The 19,179-nt window shown below is 36.7% G+C and overlaps 1 protein-coding gene and 1 pseudogene across 1 annotated transcript in view; both read right to left on the bottom strand.

Annotated features, from left to right (window-relative positions):
- The window catches only part of DPY19L4 (dpy-19 like 4), a 62,872-nt gene that overhangs the window by 30,076 nt on the left and 13,617 nt on the right, over positions 1-19,179 (bottom strand). The window contains exons 3-7 of the mRNA XM_059994919.1: positions 16,069-16,193; positions 13,618-13,708; positions 13,225-13,346; positions 12,971-13,116; positions 4,228-4,351 (exon numbers count right to left, since the gene is read on the bottom strand). Coding sequence (XP_059850902.1) covers positions 4,228-4,351; positions 12,971-13,116; positions 13,225-13,346; positions 13,618-13,708; positions 16,069-16,193 — 608 coding nt within the window. The remainder of the gene's footprint in view (positions 1-4,227; positions 4,352-12,970; positions 13,117-13,224; positions 13,347-13,617; positions 13,709-16,068; positions 16,194-19,179) is intronic.
- Positions 1,052-1,960, bottom strand: LOC132440249 (large ribosomal subunit protein eL22 pseudogene; annotated as a pseudogene).

Here is a 19,179-nt window from a genome sequence, read left to right as displayed (position 1 = left end):
AATGACCTAAGTTTCTCCTTTCTCTGGACATTTTCAAAATTCTATGCACTCTTGTCTACCCCTTACCTTTCTCACTTCGTTGTCAACTATGCCTTTATTGTCAGCTTTTTTATATATATTACTTAAGTAACATTAAATGGGTTTCGGTAATCAACCACAGATATCTCTGGATGGCTCCAGGTAACTGCACAAAAGATCTGAGCTTGGATATCCTGATGCAACTGGGACCATGAGACCTAGTCTCAAGAGTGGAAAGCAAAGTACAAAATATATGATTAAAATATCCATGTTCCTATACTACTACTCAGTAACAAAAAGGAGCAAATTACTGGTACATGCAACATCACTTGGATAGGTGTTTATGGCATTAGGCTTTATGAAAAAAGTCAATCTTGAAGGATAACATACTACAGAATTCCATTTACATAACCCTTCAAAGTGACAAAATTACAGTGACAGAGAACAAATCTATGGTTGCCAGAGGTTAGGGCTGAGGGAAAGATATGACTATTAAGGGGTAACATAAGTGACGTATAGTGTGTGTGTATATATACATACACATCTTGATTATGGTAATGGTTACTTGAAACTACACATGATAAAAATTCATACAATTATACACCCTTCCCCCCAGAAAAGGAATGCATGTAAAAAAGTTATAATAAAAAATACATATATATATTTAGTTTTAATTAGTTCACATGAAGTTACAAAAACAGTACAAAGAATTCCCATGGGACTTCCCTGGTGGTGTGGTAGTTAAGAATCCACCTGCCAATGCAGGAGACACAAGTTCAATCCCTGGTCTGGGAAGATCCCACATGCCACGGAGCAACTAAGCCCATGTGCCATAACTACTGAGCCTGCGCTCTAGAGCCTGCGAGCCACAACTACTGAGCCAGCGTGCCACAATTACTGAAGCCCGCACGCCTTGAGCCCATGCTCCATAACAAGAGAAGCCACCGCAATGAGAAGCCGGCACACCGCAATCAAGAGTAGCCCCCTCTCGCCTCAACTAGAGAAAGCCTGTGCACAGCAACAAAGACCCAACACAGCCAAAAAAGAAGAATAATTCCCATGGACTGCCTCACCCAGCTTCCCTCAATGACAATATCTTACACGACCATTATACACTGTCAAAACCAGGAAATTGGGCTTCCCTGGTGGCGCAGTGGTTGCGAGTCCGCCTGCCGATGCAGGGGACACAGGTTCGTGCCCCGGTCTGGGAAGATCCCATATGCCGCGGAGCGGCTGGGCCCGTGAGCCATGGCCGCTAAGCCTGCGTGTCCGGAGCCTGTGCTCCGCAACAGGAGAGGTCACAACAGTGAGAGGCCCGCATACCGCAAAAAAAAAAACCCCAAAAAAACCAGTAAATTGTCACTGATACAATACTATTAATTCAGGTACAAACCTTCTTTAGATTTCAACACACACACACACAAAGGCATGTGTGTACAGGGTAAGTTCAAGGGGAAGCAAACATAACTGAAGGATTGGACAGTTTTGCTTTTTATATAGATATATTTTTTGGTTCCTAAGTTTTATTCAAGAACTCATACAAAATATACCAGATAATTTTTATTCCTCATCTTCCTCCTCTTCTTCATCTTGATTAAGCTGGAAGTAACGCAATTCATAACTTTCTTTGTTGTTAGCAACTACGCATAACCAATCACAGATTATTCTTCTTCAAATATTTTTTGGTGAGATATTTCAAATACCTTTTGGAAAAAGGCACCTCAGAAGTTACAGTAATCTTGCTTTTGCTTCTTTCAATTGTTACAGCACCTCCACCAAGATTCATAGCTATTCCATTCACTTTCTCCCCTGAAGAAACTGCTCAAAGTTGGCAGCATCCATGACTTCATCTTCTACAGAATGGGTATAGTCAAGAGTAAACTTTAGGACCTACTTCTTTTCTTTGCCCACCCTGTGCCATGAGATTTTTAACGGGCAGCATGGCAGCAGCATAGGCAGAAAGAGCAGTTTTGCTTTTTAAAAAATTGAGTTTTAAGCTGAAGGGTTAAGAATACAGTAAACTTGCTTTTTTTTACTACCAAGTTTTTATAGAATCCTTAATATTGTTACCCCTTTAATATTTTCATAGATATTTTGCTCTTGCTGTGTACTCTTGAATACCAGATGAGTGGTTAGTTACAAATAATCAAATAACTGATAAGGACAATTCTCCTCCTTTACCTTAATATGAAGAGAGGAAAAAAGAGAGAGAGGAAGGGAGGGAAGAAGAGAGAATATTATGGAATACTTTCAAAACAGAGAAAAATAATTGTGGTTAAACAAAAAAGGAGAAACAAAATATAAACTAAAATAGGAGTATAAGCTATTTTTGGATCCCTTCAAAAAGCACCAGGTCCTTGGTAAACAACAGTAAATTGAATGGAAATATACTTTTCACTGTATATCTATCCATTTGCAATGACTGAATTTTTTTTTTTACCATCTGTACAATGTAGATGTATTACTTTTAAAAAAATTTATTTATTTATATATATATATTTTGGCTACATTGGGTCTTCGTTGTTGCACACAGGCTTTTTCTCTAGTTGCAGCGAGTGGGGGCTACTCTTTGTTGTGTTGCACAGGCTTCTCATTGTGGATGCTTCTCTTGTTGCGGAGCACGGGCTCTAGGTGTGCAGGCTCCAGTAGTTGCGGTGTGTGGGCTCAGTAGTTGTGGTGCATGGGCTTAGTTGCTCCGCGGCATGTGGGATCTTCCGAGACCAGGGATCAAACCCGTGTCTCCTGCATTGGCAGGCGGATTCTTAACCACTGCACCACCAGGGAATCCCCTGTATTACTTTTTTAATTTAAAAAAGTTAGAATTTAAAAAACTACTAGAAAGAATACATAACACGGCAATAAAAATAAGTTATTCAGAAAAATATAAAATATAGTATAGAAGGGAAAAAATAAGTTTACATTTCATTCTACCTTTTCCAAAACTCCTTTTAAAATAAATAAGAATAATAGTTTTATTAAAAAGATATTTGAAAGGGAATTCCCTGGCGGTCCAGTGGTTAGAACTCCATGCTTCCACTGCAGGGGGCACGGGTTCGATCCCTGGTCGGGGAACTGAGATCCCACGTGCTGGGCGGTATGGCCAAAAGTAAAATAAAATAAAAGAGCCTGTGCTCCGCAACGGGAGAGGCTGCTACGGGAGAGGCCACAACAGTGAGAGGTCCGCGAACCACAAAAAAACAAAACAAAACAAAAAACTGAAGAACTATTCTTTCCTAAGAGACAGCTACACAATCTAACAGGAAAACACGCAAATACTCCCTATTATAGAAAATATTCTTTCTCAGAAAGCTGTTTATACAAAACCAACAAAAGGAAAATTACAAATCTGACATGTGTTCTTATTATTTTAGATAAGAAAGGAAATACTAGTGTTATAAAAAATGAAATAAAGTTTACTATGCTCAGGACATCTGACATCACTGAAAGGAGGAAAGAACATTTTTCAGAGATTTCAAAAAGGAACCATAAGTAAATATAATTTCCTGGCCAACCAGGTCCCTACAGTCCCTTTTTCTAGCCAGGAATTCTTAACCTAAGACAGGCAGACAGACTGTCAAAGGATTGCTACATTTAAGTCAATTTCAGTGTAATTGGTTGCCTTTTATAATCACATTTATTTTATTTTATGCATTTAAAATCATTATTCTGATACAGAGTCTCTGAGCTTCACTTGACTGCTGAAAGGGCTTATGGCAACAACAACAACAGCACAACACTAAGAATCTAAACTATCCAGGATAGTCTCCTGAAGCTCACTAGCTTACCTACACCTCAGTCACAGACAACATACGGGCAAACAAAATATGCAGTGCTACCATTGTTGTCCCTTGTAGTCACTCTTTATATCTTCATTAATATTCTTCAACTTGTGATGATTAAAGGCCATCAATGTTCCAGAAGTGAGAGAAATGGTAAAATAACGAGACAGATTAATTTTCAAAATAAGATATTCTTCATATATTTGTCAAGTAACTGCACTAAAACAATATAACATCTCCTTTCTCATAAATATAATTTACTGTCAATCAGATTACAGAATAACAGTTATAACAAGTCTACCTAACTATATCCTTTACGGTATGGTTCAGGTTTCACTGAATATAATTTAACTCTTAATATGAATAGCTTTAAAATAATGTACCACATTTGCAATACATCAGAATTGTGACAAATAAATTTGTATCTTACCTCTCCATAAGAATTTAAGTTGCTTTTTAAATAGCCTGTAAGTGCAGCAACTTGGCATGCAAAATATGGTAGTGCCCAGTTTTCTCTTAAAGGAATGGAGTATTCAATTCTTGTCGTATCTACCCTAAAATAAACCACAGATGAACAGCAAAAGAGCAAGATATTATATTTGTGTTAACACTATACTTTTCAAGGCACTTCCACACACTGTTGTTCTCCATATCCTGTGAGGTAGGCATGGACAAAGCCACCATTACCTATACAGCATCTTTGAACAAATTAATAGTGTTTCACCCTTACCTTACCTCCCACCCAGGAAGACTTAGTGCTGCTGTGTCTGCTTGATGAATAGATGGGCCTCTGTGAGAAGTTGAAAAAGGCATCCCTGCTCTGGGCAGATACAGCCTCATGCTACAACACACAGCTTGCTGCAGAGTACTCTGGAGTTCAGCCCCCACCCTCCCTTCCCTTAACAAGATGGCTATGCCTCTCTAGAGCACAATGTGCACTACATAACTAGCAGGCCTGGCAGATCCACAGTTCTTATACTAATCCTTATATAAAAGGAATATGAAGTTCAGAGAGGTGATGACTTAATGAAGTCATATAGCTAGTAGGTTACACAACTAGGATTACAATGCATATCTTCTGATATCTAGTTTAATACTTTTTTCAATCAGCAGGTTACCCAGAATTAACATTACAGTAGTCCTTTATGTGACAGATCCAGAGAGCTTTGAAAATCTCCAGAATCAAACACAATGTCTTTGCAGGCTCCTCCTAAGTTTCTCCTCTATCAGTTTTCATTGAGAGCCTGTTGTCTCCCATGCATATCCTCACACCACAATGGACTCCCTTCCCAACAATAATTAAATCTGGATCTCATAAACCCAATGGCTATTTCCCACACAAAAAACAAAGGTGCTATTGCTTAAAAAACTTCATGAAAATTGCTGCATAATTCTCCTAATGGAGACAAAATTCTTGCGTGTAATTTAGTTCAGTCAAATTGTGGTACAGGGAATTCCCTGGTGGTCCCATGGTTTGGGACTCCATGCTTTCATTGCCGAGGGTGCGGGTTCAATCCCTGGCTGGGGAACTAGAATCCCACAAGCCACGCGGCATGGCCAAAAAAATTAATTAAATAAATTTAAAAAAAATTTTTTAAATGTGGTATAGCCATACAATAGGATACTACTCAGCAATAAAAAGAAATGAACTATTGATACACCCAACATATATGAATCTCAAAATAATTATGCTGAGTGGAGGAAAAAAAGAACCGAAAAAGTATATGCTATATGACTCCATTTATATAAAATTCTAGAAAATGAAAACTAATTTATAGTGACAGAAAGCAGATCACTGGTTTCCTGATCTTTCCTGATTTTCTACAGCAATAGAGGTGGGGTAAGAAGAGGAAAAAGGGAGAGGTTACCAAGGAGCACAACGAAACTTTTGGGTATGATAATGTGTATTATACTGATTTTGTTGATGGTTTCACAAGTGTGTCTAAGTGTCTAAAATTATCAACTTCTACATTTTAAATATGTACAAGTTTATTCTATGCCAATTACATCTCAATAAAACTTCTAAAACGTATTAGAAAATAACCTGTGTTCTATGAATGTATATGTAATTGAATATATATACATAAATTAAAAACATGAAGATAAAATGAAATAAAAGCTGGAAAAAACTTAGTACAGTGTCCAGAACCTAGTAAACAGTATTAGATCTTATCTCTTTTACAACTCTGTAATGAACTAGTTTTACTTAACAATATATTATGAGCATCTTTCCATAGTATATATGTCAATATACTTCAAGAATATTGAATGGTCATGGCACATAACTGTACAGGTTTATCATAATCTAACCAGTTCCTATTGTTATACACTTACATTGTTTCTGGCTTTATCTATTAAAAACATTTTTTAAAAACAGGAACCAGGGCTTCCCTGGTGGCGCAGTGGTTGAGAGTCCGCCTGCCGATGCAGGGGACACGGGTTCGTGCCCCGGTCCGGGAAGATCCCACATGCCGCAGAGGGGCTAGGCCCGTGAGCCGTGGCCGCTGAGCCTGCGCGTCTGGAGCCTGTGCTCCGCAACGGGAGAGGCCACAACAGTGAGAGGCCCGGGTACCGCAAAAACAACAACAACAACAACAACAAAACAGGAACCAATGTTTTTGTATAGTGATCATTGGTTTCACTGTTAACTTTTAATTCTTTAATCCAATTGGAATTTATTTTACTATGTGTGCAATAAGTATTTCTTTTCCAGATTTGATTGCTGCAATACCATTTAGTGAACATCATGTATTCTAAAGGCCACCTACTTTCATGCAATATTATTTATGAAAAATTGTTGTGAAAGTTAGCTTTCTAAAAGACAAAACAAGATATTCACATGTCATAAGTCAGAAAGTACGAAGGAGAAGATGTCTATTCTCAAGTCAGGACTCTGCCAACCACTCTATCAGCCTAGATTTGGGAAGGTGAACCTGGCAATCCTCATTCCAAAGACTCACTCACTACCCCTACCCAACACACAGCTTAGTGCAGTGAAACCTATAAAACTCTGCACCAGAAGCACTGTCTGGAGAAGGGATGAAGGAAACCTCTAGTCATTGCAGCTGAGTAGGGTCTCTGCCAGTTATTCTCTACACGTGAACAAGCATCCTCACGGCCACAGTCCTGAACACTTGTGCTACTCTTGCTCTTCCCCACACCATCCATGCCTGGTGGTAGTGAGAACCAGAAGGCTACTAGTGGGATGTGACAAAATCCAATGAGACTCACTTTTTCCTCCCCAGCAGCAGAGTCTAGCAGACAGCAGCACAAACCAGCAATTCAAATAACAACTACTTTTACCAATTTCATCTATGGATGCATTCCCAGAGATCAGCTAACTCTGAGTTTTTGTGTTTTCATTTTAAACACATCATAGTATAAACATAACCTGAATCACTTGGATGACCACTTTGTAACTCACTACTGCCAAGAAGATTTCAGGACTCACTTCCATGTTTGTGTTAACAATCCAGTTGGTAACACAGTACTACTTCAATTAGCTTGGGCTAATCAGAAAAAAAATACTAAATGATGTATTGCTAAGTAAAAACAGAATGATGCACTGATCACTGTGCTAAAAGAAAAAAAAGAGATTTCATAATGGACTGAACAGAGCAACATGATGAGAAATGAGTCATCTCACGGTACCTAACTGTGTAGGTTTGTCATACACAGAGAGTAGAAATTTGGTGTTAGCAAAATATAATTTTTCACATTAAAGTTTTTAGTTAATATTTTACTGGTTTGTTACTTCATTAGTAAACTGGTTTCAATACATAAGGAGCTTAATAACATAGTTTAATGCTTTATATTTAAGTAGCATTATCATTCAAATTATTTAAATCAACATGGAATCCATGATTATTAAGTTTTAAATATATATAACTGAAGTTTGAGAAACATTGATTTAGATTAGATGTGAAAAACAGCTTGGCATGTCAATCCAATGTATAATGTGTGAAAGTTGAAAAACACCTATGCAATATCAGTATAACTTCTAATGGCTATATGTTCCCTTGCATTGACATATTACAATTTACCTAACCATTCCCTTAAATTTAGGTTGTTTTCTAATTTTTCATAATATTACAAATAATACTATAATAAATAAATTGAAGCAGTGAACTCTTTCCTTCTTTTTTGAATTACTTCCTTGGAATACAATGAAACTCCTGGGAAAAACTGGCATCTAAAATTGAAAAACTTTATACTTCCACAAGCATCCAGAGTATACCAATATCATTATTACAGACCCAGCACCATGTGTTACCATTATTTTTTGTTAACTCTGGGACATGTGCATTCCTTGCATCTTAGCCTTTTATGAATCACCGATGTGCACAGTTACCCTTTTTAGGCCAAAGATTAAACTTAGTATAGACTTTTAATCAGATATATTTTCTTTGCTCTTCAAATATAAACATGTGTCCACTGAAAGTGATTCTCAGGGATATATTTGTAGATGAGAAGATCAGTGGGGACCAAGAGCAATTTCTATATTGTTTATACATGAAGATTGGACTCAGGTTAGCCCATTTTGGTGATAGTCTGATCAAAGGGAGTCATCTGCCTCTGATTTCCCCCCACTACTATATGCACAGTGCTATTTCCTGAAATTTTCTTGAATTTTCTAATATACCTACATCCTTTAGTTTGAACAAACAGGAGCTATTTTATAATCCTGCTTTCTACTTCTAATATTAAGGAACGAGTATCACAAAACGTCATTAAGAACACAACTAATAATCATAATATAATGGAATGACTAATATCTTTTTGCACTTTTCTAGGCAATCATATATAAACCAAAGCTGATAAATAAAAAAGACAGCGTACTCTTTCATGGCATTCAAATATATTTTGCAGTATAAAATATATACCAATATGGGACTTCCTTAAGGTCCAGTGGTTAAGACTCAGTGCTTCCACTGCAGGGGGCACGGGTTCAATCCCTGGTGGGCAACTAAGATCCCACATGCCACACACACACGGCCAAAAAAACAAACAAAAAAAAGGAAAATATATACCAATAAACAATGCAAAACAAACACATAAAGAAAAAGCTACTTGCTTAGATGTTTCAATTGCTAAAAGATACACTTTAACAGAATATATCAGATTAATATTTCTACCTAACTCCTGCTCCAGCTACCCAGGATATATTGTAGCATTAAACAAGGCAAGTTAATAAGGCAACTGAATTATAATTAAATAAGGCAATTTCCTTACAATTCTAAGATTTTTAAAATAATTTATTTGACAGGGAGTCTTATTATTCTTTAATTGCTGTTATTTTTACATGATAAAGTTGCCTAGTCTTTCTCTTTGAACTTCTGATGGAGAAAGATCTAGGGATTAAATGAAATGAATATTAAAGTTCATTGTAGGTGACAGCCAGCCTCCAAGATGGTTCATAACGGTCCCTGCCTCCTGGTATTAACACTCTGTGTAGCCACTTCCCATGTTGTGCCACGATTAGTCTGCATGACCAACAGAATATGGCAGAGTGATGTCCTATCATTTCAGATATTAGGTTATTAAAGGTAGCTGGCTTCCACTATGACACATTCACTCCAGTCTCTCTTGGATCATTCACTCTAAAGGAAGCCAGCAACCAAGCTGTGAGCAGCCCTCTGCAGAGGTCCATGTGATGAGAAACTAAGGCCTTCTAGGCCAACAGCCAGCAAGGAACTGAGGCTTCTTGCAAAAGCCACATGAAGTGAACTAAGTAAAAATGATCCAGGCCAGTCAAGCCTTCAGATGACTGTAGCCCCAACCAACTACTGACTCAACCTCACAAGAAACCCTTAGCTAGAAGCACACAGATAAGCCACTCTGGATTCCTGACCCTCAGAAATTGTGAGAGATAATGTTTGTTGTTTTAAGCTATTAAGTTTTGGGTTGATCTGTTATACAGCAATGACTAATGCATCACATAGTCAAGAAAGCAATCCTTTTAGAAGGTCTCTATTTTAAATAATGCTGTATACGAAACACACTTTCACTCTAAAAAGCAAGAAATTTCTAGACCTAGTCTATTAGCACTGAAATAAATTCTGTGAGTGTGCTATTAAATTTCTAACAATGAATCCTAATGAAATTTTAGAAGAGTACATGGCAACTTAAAATATTCTCTCACGGGCACTTCCTGACTTAACAAGAAGTCATCTATACCCCTGGCATCCACACCAGATTTTCTAATACTATTTTATACTAAAGGGAATCAAAGCTCCAGAGAGAAAAGGCTAATTGCAAATCTTTCATTGGAATATACAAGGTGAGCCTGCTCTTCCTGTTGAGCCAGAAAACAAAACACTTTCAAAGATTAATGAAGATGTGTCAAAAGAACTCGGGAGCCAGTCTGAAAGCACTCCTATCGACCAATGCTGTAAAAATTTAAGCAAGAAAAAGAATAATGATGATAATGTATTTTAGCCCTATTGAATCAATGAAAATCTCTAAGTACAGAAAGATGCTTAAAAAGGAGAACACCAGAAAATGCTTTTTATCACTGTGTGAGACAGCTATTAAAACAATCTCTTACAAAGAAATTGGTAATTAAAGTGAAATTAAGCATTTGTCCTAACTTTCTAATAGTAACTGAATTTAAAGGTAACCAAAGAACCTGGTTAATAAAGATTTTACTTTTGAAGAATGAAGCTAATGAAAATAGAAAACCCTAATTTTATAAACCCTAAATTAGGCAAAGGCTGTCAACTAGAGTTATAACCCTTGGGTATATTGTTAATGGTGAAAAGGACGTTCATTTGATGCCCCAGAACACCGCACAGATTGTTTTATAGTCATAAGAGGAAAACATAATTATTCAATGGAGAGATCAGACTGTCATCCTTCAAACCAGCAATTTCAGCTTCACTAGGGTTAGGCCAACTAAATACCCTGTAACTTGTAAAGTCACAGAACGTGAAAACTACATCATCAACAATATATTCTAAGCAAAATTGTTTATCTTGAATCCATCAAGCCTTTACAGGTATCTTCCAGATTACATAAACACAGAAGACAGAGAGAAAAGTTAAATAACACCACAGGGAAGCAATAGGAGAAATCCAGAAGTTGGGACATTCTGTAGGACGACTGACTTGGTCCCTTCAACAAGCCAACTGTCATTAAAAAAAAGGGACTGGGCTTCCCTGGTGGCGCAGTGGTTGAGAGTCCGCCTGCCGATGCAGGGGACATGGGTTCGTGCCCCAGTCCGGGAAGATCCCACATGCCGCGGAGCAGCTAGGCACGTGAGCCATGGCCACTGAGCCTGCGCGTCCGGAGCCTGTGCTCCGCAATGGGAGAGGCCACAACAGTGAGAGGACCACTTACCGCAAAAGAAAAAAAAAAAAAAAAAGGGACTATGTTATATTTAAAGAGAGTTACGGAACGTAACAACCAGATGCAATATGTAGTCCTGGATTAAATACTGGTTTGGATAAACCAGTTATAGAGGGTATTTTGGGGTCAACACAGGAAATTCTAATATGGGCTGGGTATTAGAAAAGATAAAAAAGTTACTGAAATAGAAAGGCAGGGGCTTCTAAATAAGGAAAGCAGCATATAAAACAGTATGTGCAATATATCTCATCTTGTTTAAAAAATATATACATATATATACATACATATACCACAAATACATACATGTATACACACACATATTCACAACAGAAAAAGGTCCAAAAGAATATGCACCAAGATATAAACAATGCTGAGTGATTTCCAAGTGGTGGGAATGTGAACTTATTATTTGATTTTTGCTGGTTTCAAGTTTTTTATGATGTACATATGTTGCTTTTATAATAATAAAGTTTGGTTCATCCCTGTACTCCCTTTATGAGTTAAGAAGAAATATACTGATAACTCATAAAGCTGGACAGCCATACTTTAAAACTTCTAAGGAAGATTTTTAAAATCGTTTACTTCAAACTGGTGCCAGCATGTGACCCTAAACAAAGCCCAGTAAGAGAGATAGCCCTAAATCTGAAACTCAGTGTCTTTGAAGTACCATATTTTTCATTTGGCAGTTGCAAAAGAAAACATATAACAGAAGAAAGGTCTCATTTTCTAAAATTTAATCACGTTAAGTGTTATGAGGGGAAAGTGCTATGGAGAGGAAGCACTTTCAAAAGCCAAAAAAGGATCATTCAAAAAATAAATTTTTGACACTGACCAATGCCAAGAAAATTTTAGCTCTCCATTTCAAAGAAGTCCCATCCCCTACCCTCTTTGTACTCACTATTAAAGAACTGAGGCTCCTTTAATCACCAAAAGGAATGGATTTATTATTCAAAGCACACTGTCATAGATTAATATAGTGGTTAACTTAAAACTGATATATCTGATGCCTCTTCCTTCTTTTCATGAAGCTATGTCATCAATTTTAAATAAATGAGGAAAGACATGTATGCCAATGTTGCTATGGTTGAAAATAGAGAGATAGAGGTGGGTGTATTATTTTTCAACTGTTGCATGACAAATGACCACAAATGTAGTGGCTTAAAATAACACAGATTCATTGGCTCACAAACCCAGCACAGTATGGCTGGATTCTCTGTTCAGGGTCTCCTTAAGCTAAAATCAAAGCATCAACTGGGGCTTGTAGAGTTTTTACAAGCTCACTGGTTGCTGGCAGAATTCATTTCCTCCTAACTTCAATCCAGCAACAAGGCACCAAAGCCTTCTCATGCTGCAAATATCTCTGACTTCCCTTCTGTACCAGCTGCACAAAGCTGCTCACTTTTAGGGGCTCATACGGTTAGATCAGGCCCACCAGCTAACCTTCCTACTTAAGGTCAACTATGCCGTATAACCGGGGTCCCCGACCCCCGGGCCACGGACCAGTACTGGTCCACGGCCTGTTAGGAACTGGGCTGCACGGCAAGAGTTGAGCGGCGGGCGAGCGAGCGATGCTTCATCTGCCCCTTGCATTACTGCCTGACCCATCCACCCCACTTCCGTGGAAAAACTGTCTTCAAGGAAACCTGTCCCTGGTGTCAAAAAGGTTGGGGACTGCTGCCGTACAACACAACATAATCACAGGGATGAAATCTCATCATATTCACAGGCAGGAATCAGGGCATGGAAGGTTTGGGGGAGGAGCCATTTTTAGAACTCTACCACAGTCACAAAAAATTGTAAAACTTAATTAAAAACACCTTTCTTACCTGTTAATAATGAACCATGCAACAGTTAGCATTCCTGCTAGCCAAGTTCCACTCATAAGCCAACTTGTAACAAATAAAGCAGTGACATATATTCCTTGCAATCCAAAAACAATGCCAATATAGAAATATACTGGCTCAATAATCTCCTAATTGGGGAAAAAAAGAGAGAAGGAGATAATAGGATGACAATATATAATTTTGAGGATTCATAAATATGTGAGAAAATAAATATTAAAGTCAAAAGAAACACATACATTGCTACCAGTTGCTTGATATAAAACGCTGGCAATAAGTTCTGGATATAGAGACATTTGCTGCACTGCATTTATAGTCTTCAGAGATACAGTTTTGTTATTGTGTGTCAGTTCGTATACACCTAAAGCCAGAAAAATTTTTCTCCAGATTATTTATTCTGCTTTTACAAGAATTGAACATGTTATTCAGAGGTCATTAAATACTTTATTACCAAGAAGGATCTCAAAATATAATAATCTGTGCCTCATTTTTCCAATTTTTAAATTAACTACAAGAAAGACCAATACCTATATTCTGAGACAAATCTCCACATTCAAGTGCTCCCACATATAAGAACAATGTTTTATTTTAGGAAAATATTGTTACTAAATATACAAATGTAGTTATCATACCTCTTTCAAATGAAGGTGCCTTTAACATATCCTTATAATAAGAATAATAAATGGCACTATCACCCTGAAATGTAATTTCCCGTTCAAGCTCCTAAAAGAAAATGAAATGATTATTTAAATACCAGTGTCTTAAATTTCAACTGCAATCTTTTTCTCTCCTCATATTCCAAATTAATGCTATTTATTTATCCTTTTATTCAAAGACATGTTTGAATTTTCCTTTAACCACTAGTGGCCACATTAATAAGATTAAACTTTTCAATAATCTGACAATCACTTTAATGAAATACTTAAGGTTTAAACTAGATGGTAACTCGTAAGTTATTTGCCTATTATACATAAGAAAAATCTGGAAGGAAAACCCAAAGTAGTACCATAAGGAGAACAAGAACAGTATAGCAGGAAGTAAAAAATGATGGTTGAGGTGTCAGAAGTCCATAATAAAAATGTAAGTTTAAAAAGAAAGTATTATTTTTCTATTGCTATTCCACTTCCCTAGGTATCCAGAACAGCAAGCCCTTAATTAGGGCTTTCCAAGAGCAGCAGATAACTAACCAGTTCTTTTCAAATGAACTCCTAGAAATGTAAGTGAATCTTAAAATTCCTAAAATTAGGCTGTACAGAACCAAGAATATAGGTAGTCAAAAACACTGAAACCTGTGCTTTTCATGCTGAATCAAACTTTCATAAATCTATAATCTTTTAAAATGAAACATGTTTATTTTCATGCATAATTTTATCAATTAATACAAAAGATTTCAGAGCAGTTTCCCCAAAGTTTGATCAACAGAATTTCCTAAGGTATTAATGGGTGTTACCTAAAAAGAGTTAAATAAGCTATGTAAAGGCTGGATTCGAGAAAATTAAATTAGTTTTTTCATTGCAACTTTTCAGTTTCACTATTCATTATGCACTGAGAATCTCTATAAAGTCTTTCCTAGATTTATTTGACCAGTGAACCCTTTTTTCTTCTCATCTAGAGCTTATTAGTCTAAATAAATTTCTTCAAAATTATTTTTTATGAATGGGTACTGATTTTTCTAAGATGTGATTTCAAAGATGTGATTAAGCACTCTTAATCAGTGCTTCTCAAAGTTAATGTTCATATAAAACTTCTAGAGATCTTATTCAAACATAGGTTCTGATTCTAAAGTGTGGCCTGAGAAGCTGCAATTCTGAACAAGCTCCCAGATGATGCCAATGCTCCTGGCTCATCACAATGCTCTTCATGAATGTCTTCTAGATTTTTAAACCTTATTGTTCTCAATTCTGCCTACATAACAGAATCACATGGAAAGATTTTGTGCAATATTGACCCCAGACACTCGCCCCACCCCACCTAAGAATCTGTGAGGGAAGTTATTTTTTAAATCATCCCAGATTTTTCTATTGTACATCCAGTGTTGAGAACAACTAATACTTAATCTTCATAACATTTTCAAGGAAATAGGCTATACAAAATCCTTGGTCAAATCAATACAGGTGAGTAATTATTCAGTTAAATGTTTTGGTGGTGTTAGATAAATCAATGCCTTAAAAACATTTAGTCAGCTTGACTACTCGCTCAAAAATAAGAACAACAACAAAAAAGAGTTTGGGTTAAAACAAAAATAAAAAAACTTTAGAGTCAAGTGGTAACACCACGAACTTTGCCAATGTATATTACAGGTATACCTGATTGCGAAGGTAAGTCTGAAAACAAACTTATTCAAAGGCCAAACAAATTATGAATATAACTATAGTGAGTAGAGTCTGTGATTAACATGATTTAAAACCAAACATTAAACATACTAATATAAGGCAACATTTTAATAAATACTGTTATGTCTGCTAATCATTTTCAGCACTTCAAAACATTCTAATCTAAAAATTAAAATATTTTGATGCTGAAACTGCCACAGACTGTTTCTTAAATGTAAACTACCAAAACTACGAAAAAGCTGACTAAACTTCATAACATTTCACTGTCATCAAAAGTCCCGATAAATCAATTGCATGAAGGAAAGCCCCCTCATAATTTCTGTTCTACCACCTTGAAATACATGCTATTAAATTTTTCAAGGTTGATACTGTGACTCAAGACAGCTTCTATACCATTTTGTTCCTACTGGCTTACAGCATAACATTAAGCACTTCTCGGGCTTCCCTGGTGGCACAGTGGTTGAGAGACCGCCTGCCGATGCAGGGGACACGGGTTCATGCCCCGGTCCGGAAGGATCCCACATGCCGCGCAGCGGCTGGGCCCGTGAACCATGGCTGCTGAGCCTGCGCGTCCGGAGCCTGTGCTCCAAAACGAGAGAGGCCACGGCAATGAGAAGCCTGAGTACCAACCAAAAAAAAAGCACGTGTCATACTTACCATGCATGTTTTGGCTCCCTGGAAAACACATTATTTAAATTAACATTAAATATTAAAACAAACGTTCATATGCTCAAAATTCTTTCTTCTTACCTGCCTGTTGGAAAACCAGAATTTCCGTTCATGGTACGCTGATAAATAGAGAGCATACATCATACCACTAGTAACTGCTGCAAGACAGCCAATGAATATCTTTGCAAAGCGCTGAAATAATATATCTGAAAAACCATATTAAAAGTAATCAGTTGTGGATGATATTTATATTTATGGACTTCTATTAAAAAGAAAAAAGTAATCAAAGGTTGTATGTATCCTTGATATGATGTGACAAAAATGGCATTCTAACTGTGGTCTTCCTCCCCAAAACCCATAATCCCAGTCTAATCATTAGAAAAACAGCAGACAAATTCCAAGGGAGGGGCATCCTACAATATATCTGACCAGTACTCCTCAAAACTGTCAAGGTCATCAAAAACAAGGAAAGTCTGAGAAACTGTCACAGCCAACAGAAGTCTAAGGAGACATGATAACTGTATGTAATGTGGTATCCTGGATGTGATCCTGGAACAGAAAAGGACATTAGATAAACACTAAGGAAATATGAATAAAGTATGGACTTTAGTTAAAAATAATGTATCAATATTAGTTCATTAATTGTAACAAATGTACCATACTAATATAAAATGTCAATAATAGGGAAAATTCTGTGGGGCGGGGCATGTAAAATGGGAACTCTGTACTATACTGTCTGCTCACTTCTTCTATAAATTTAAAATTAAAGTCTATTAATTTAAAAAAGGAATAAAAGGAACATACTACCGAATATCTAGAGAAAAAAAAAACAGGTTCATTCAGAATTACTATTGTTATTTTTTTCCTTATCAAGAAATGTTTTTATTGAGGAATAATTTACATACTATAAATTACATACAGCTCTTTAAATTGTACAATTCAATGACTTTTCATGATTATGTATTTAAAACGTCATATACAACATCATATACGAAGTATTCACATTATATATATGTAAATAATTTTTTAAAATTATTTATTTATTTTTTGGTTGTGTTGGGTCTTCGTTGCAGCACGCAGGCTTTCTCTAATTGCGACGAGCAGGGGCTACTCTTTGTTGCCGTGTGCGGGCTTCTCACTGCGGTGGCTTCTCTTGTTGTGGAGCATGGGCTCTAGGCGCGTGGGCTTCAGTAGTTGTGGCACACGGGCTCTAGAGCGCAGGGTCAGTAGTTGTGGCGCACAGGCTTAGCTGCCCCACAGCATGTGGGATCTTCCCAGACCAGGACTTGAACCCGTGTCCCCTGCATTGGCGGGCGGATTCTTAACCACTGCGCCCCCAGGGAAGCCCCTATGTAAATACTTTTTGATGAAAACATAAAACACATTTGAATTTTGAACACACAGGATGGTTTAGTCCTGTTATAGCTATTTACTATAATTTAGTATAATAATAACAAATACTATATGATTTCACTTATATGTGGAATCTAAAAAACAAAACAAATGAACAAACATAACAAAACAGAAACAGTGTCATAGATACAGAGAACAAACAGGTGGTTGCCAAAGAGCAGAGAGGTGAGGGGAGGAGAGAAATAGGTGAGGGAGATTAAGAGGTACAAACTTCCAGTTGCAAAATAAATGAATCACAGGTATGAAATGTACAGTGTGAGGAATATAGTCAATAATTATAGTGACAGATGACAACCTGACTTACGGTGGTGATCATTTTGAAATCTACAGAAATAGCAAATCACTATGTTGTGTAATAGGAACTAACATAGTATTGTAGCTCAATTATACCTCAAAAACAAACAAACTCATAGAGAAAAAGATCAGACTTGTGGTTACCAGAGATGAGAGGTGGGGGAGAGGGAACTGAATGAAGGCAGTCAAAATGTACAAACTTCCAGCTGTAAGATAAATAAGTACTAAGGATATAATATACAACATGATAAATATAATTAACACTGCTATATGTTACATATGAAAATTGTTAAGAAAGTAAAATCTTAAAAGAGTTCTCATCACAAGGAAAAAAATGTTTTTCTATTTCTTTAATTTTGCATCTATATGAGGTGTTCACTAAACTTTTGTGATAATCATTTCATGATGTATGCAAGTCAAATCATTATGCTTATACAGTGCTGTATGTCAACTATATCTCAATAAAACTATAGGGGAAAAAAAAGATTCAGTAAATTAAGCCCAGGCCTAAAGGCCCAAAGCCCAGTGTTACATTATTAAATGACTGAGAGGTTTATAAAAACAAACTGGTTGACTTATTAACTTAGCTATTTTCAAAACATTATTCAATAAATATTAATTTGTATAGTATACTAGAAACATTAAATAGAATAACTAGCTAGATATCACTAAATTAATAAGAATTATATTCAAAGTGCTTGAAAGACACTACCCAATAAATCAAACATTAGAATCAGGGAACTCCCTGGAAGTCCAGTGGTTAGGACTCTGTGCTTTCACTGCCAAGGGTGCGGATTCAATCCCTGGTCAGGGAACTAAGATCCCACAAGCCTTCGGTGCAGCCAAAATAAAAAATAAGTAAATAAACAAAATAAAAATTTAAAAAAATAATCAGCATGACACAATTGCTTTAAAATTACTGCTTTCCAACTGAAAAAGGATTAATCTCCAAAATATACAAGCAGCTCATGCAGCTCAATATCAAAAAAACAAACAACCCAATCCAAAAATGGGCAGAAGACCTAAATAGACATTTCTCCAAAGAAGATATACAGATTGCCAACAAACACATTAAAGGATGCTCAACATCACCAATCATTAGAGAAATGAAAATCAAAACTACAATGAGGTATCACCTCACACGTGTCACAATAGCCATCATCAAAAAAAATCTACAAACAGTAAATGCTGGAGAGGGTGTGGAGAAAAGGGAACCCTCCTGCACTGCTGGTGGGAATGTAAATTGATACAATCACTATGGAAAACAGTATGGAGGTTCCTTAAAAAACTAAAAATAGAACTACCATATGACCCAGCAATCCCAGTACTGGGCATATACCCTGAGAAAACCATAATTCAAAAGAGACATGTACCACAATGTTCATTGCAGCTCCATTTACAATAGCCAAGACATGGGAGCAACCTAAGTGTCCACTGACAGATGAATGGATAAAGAAGATGTGGCACATATATACAGTGGAATAT

Source organism: Delphinus delphis, chromosome 17 (genome assembly GCF_949987515.2).
Source record: "Delphinus delphis chromosome 17, mDelDel1.2, whole genome shotgun sequence".
Lineage (NCBI taxonomy): Eukaryota > Metazoa > Chordata > Mammalia > Artiodactyla > Delphinidae > Delphinus > Delphinus delphis.
Note: the sequence above shows the minus strand (reverse complement) of the source record. Positions and strands in the feature narration are given on the sequence as shown.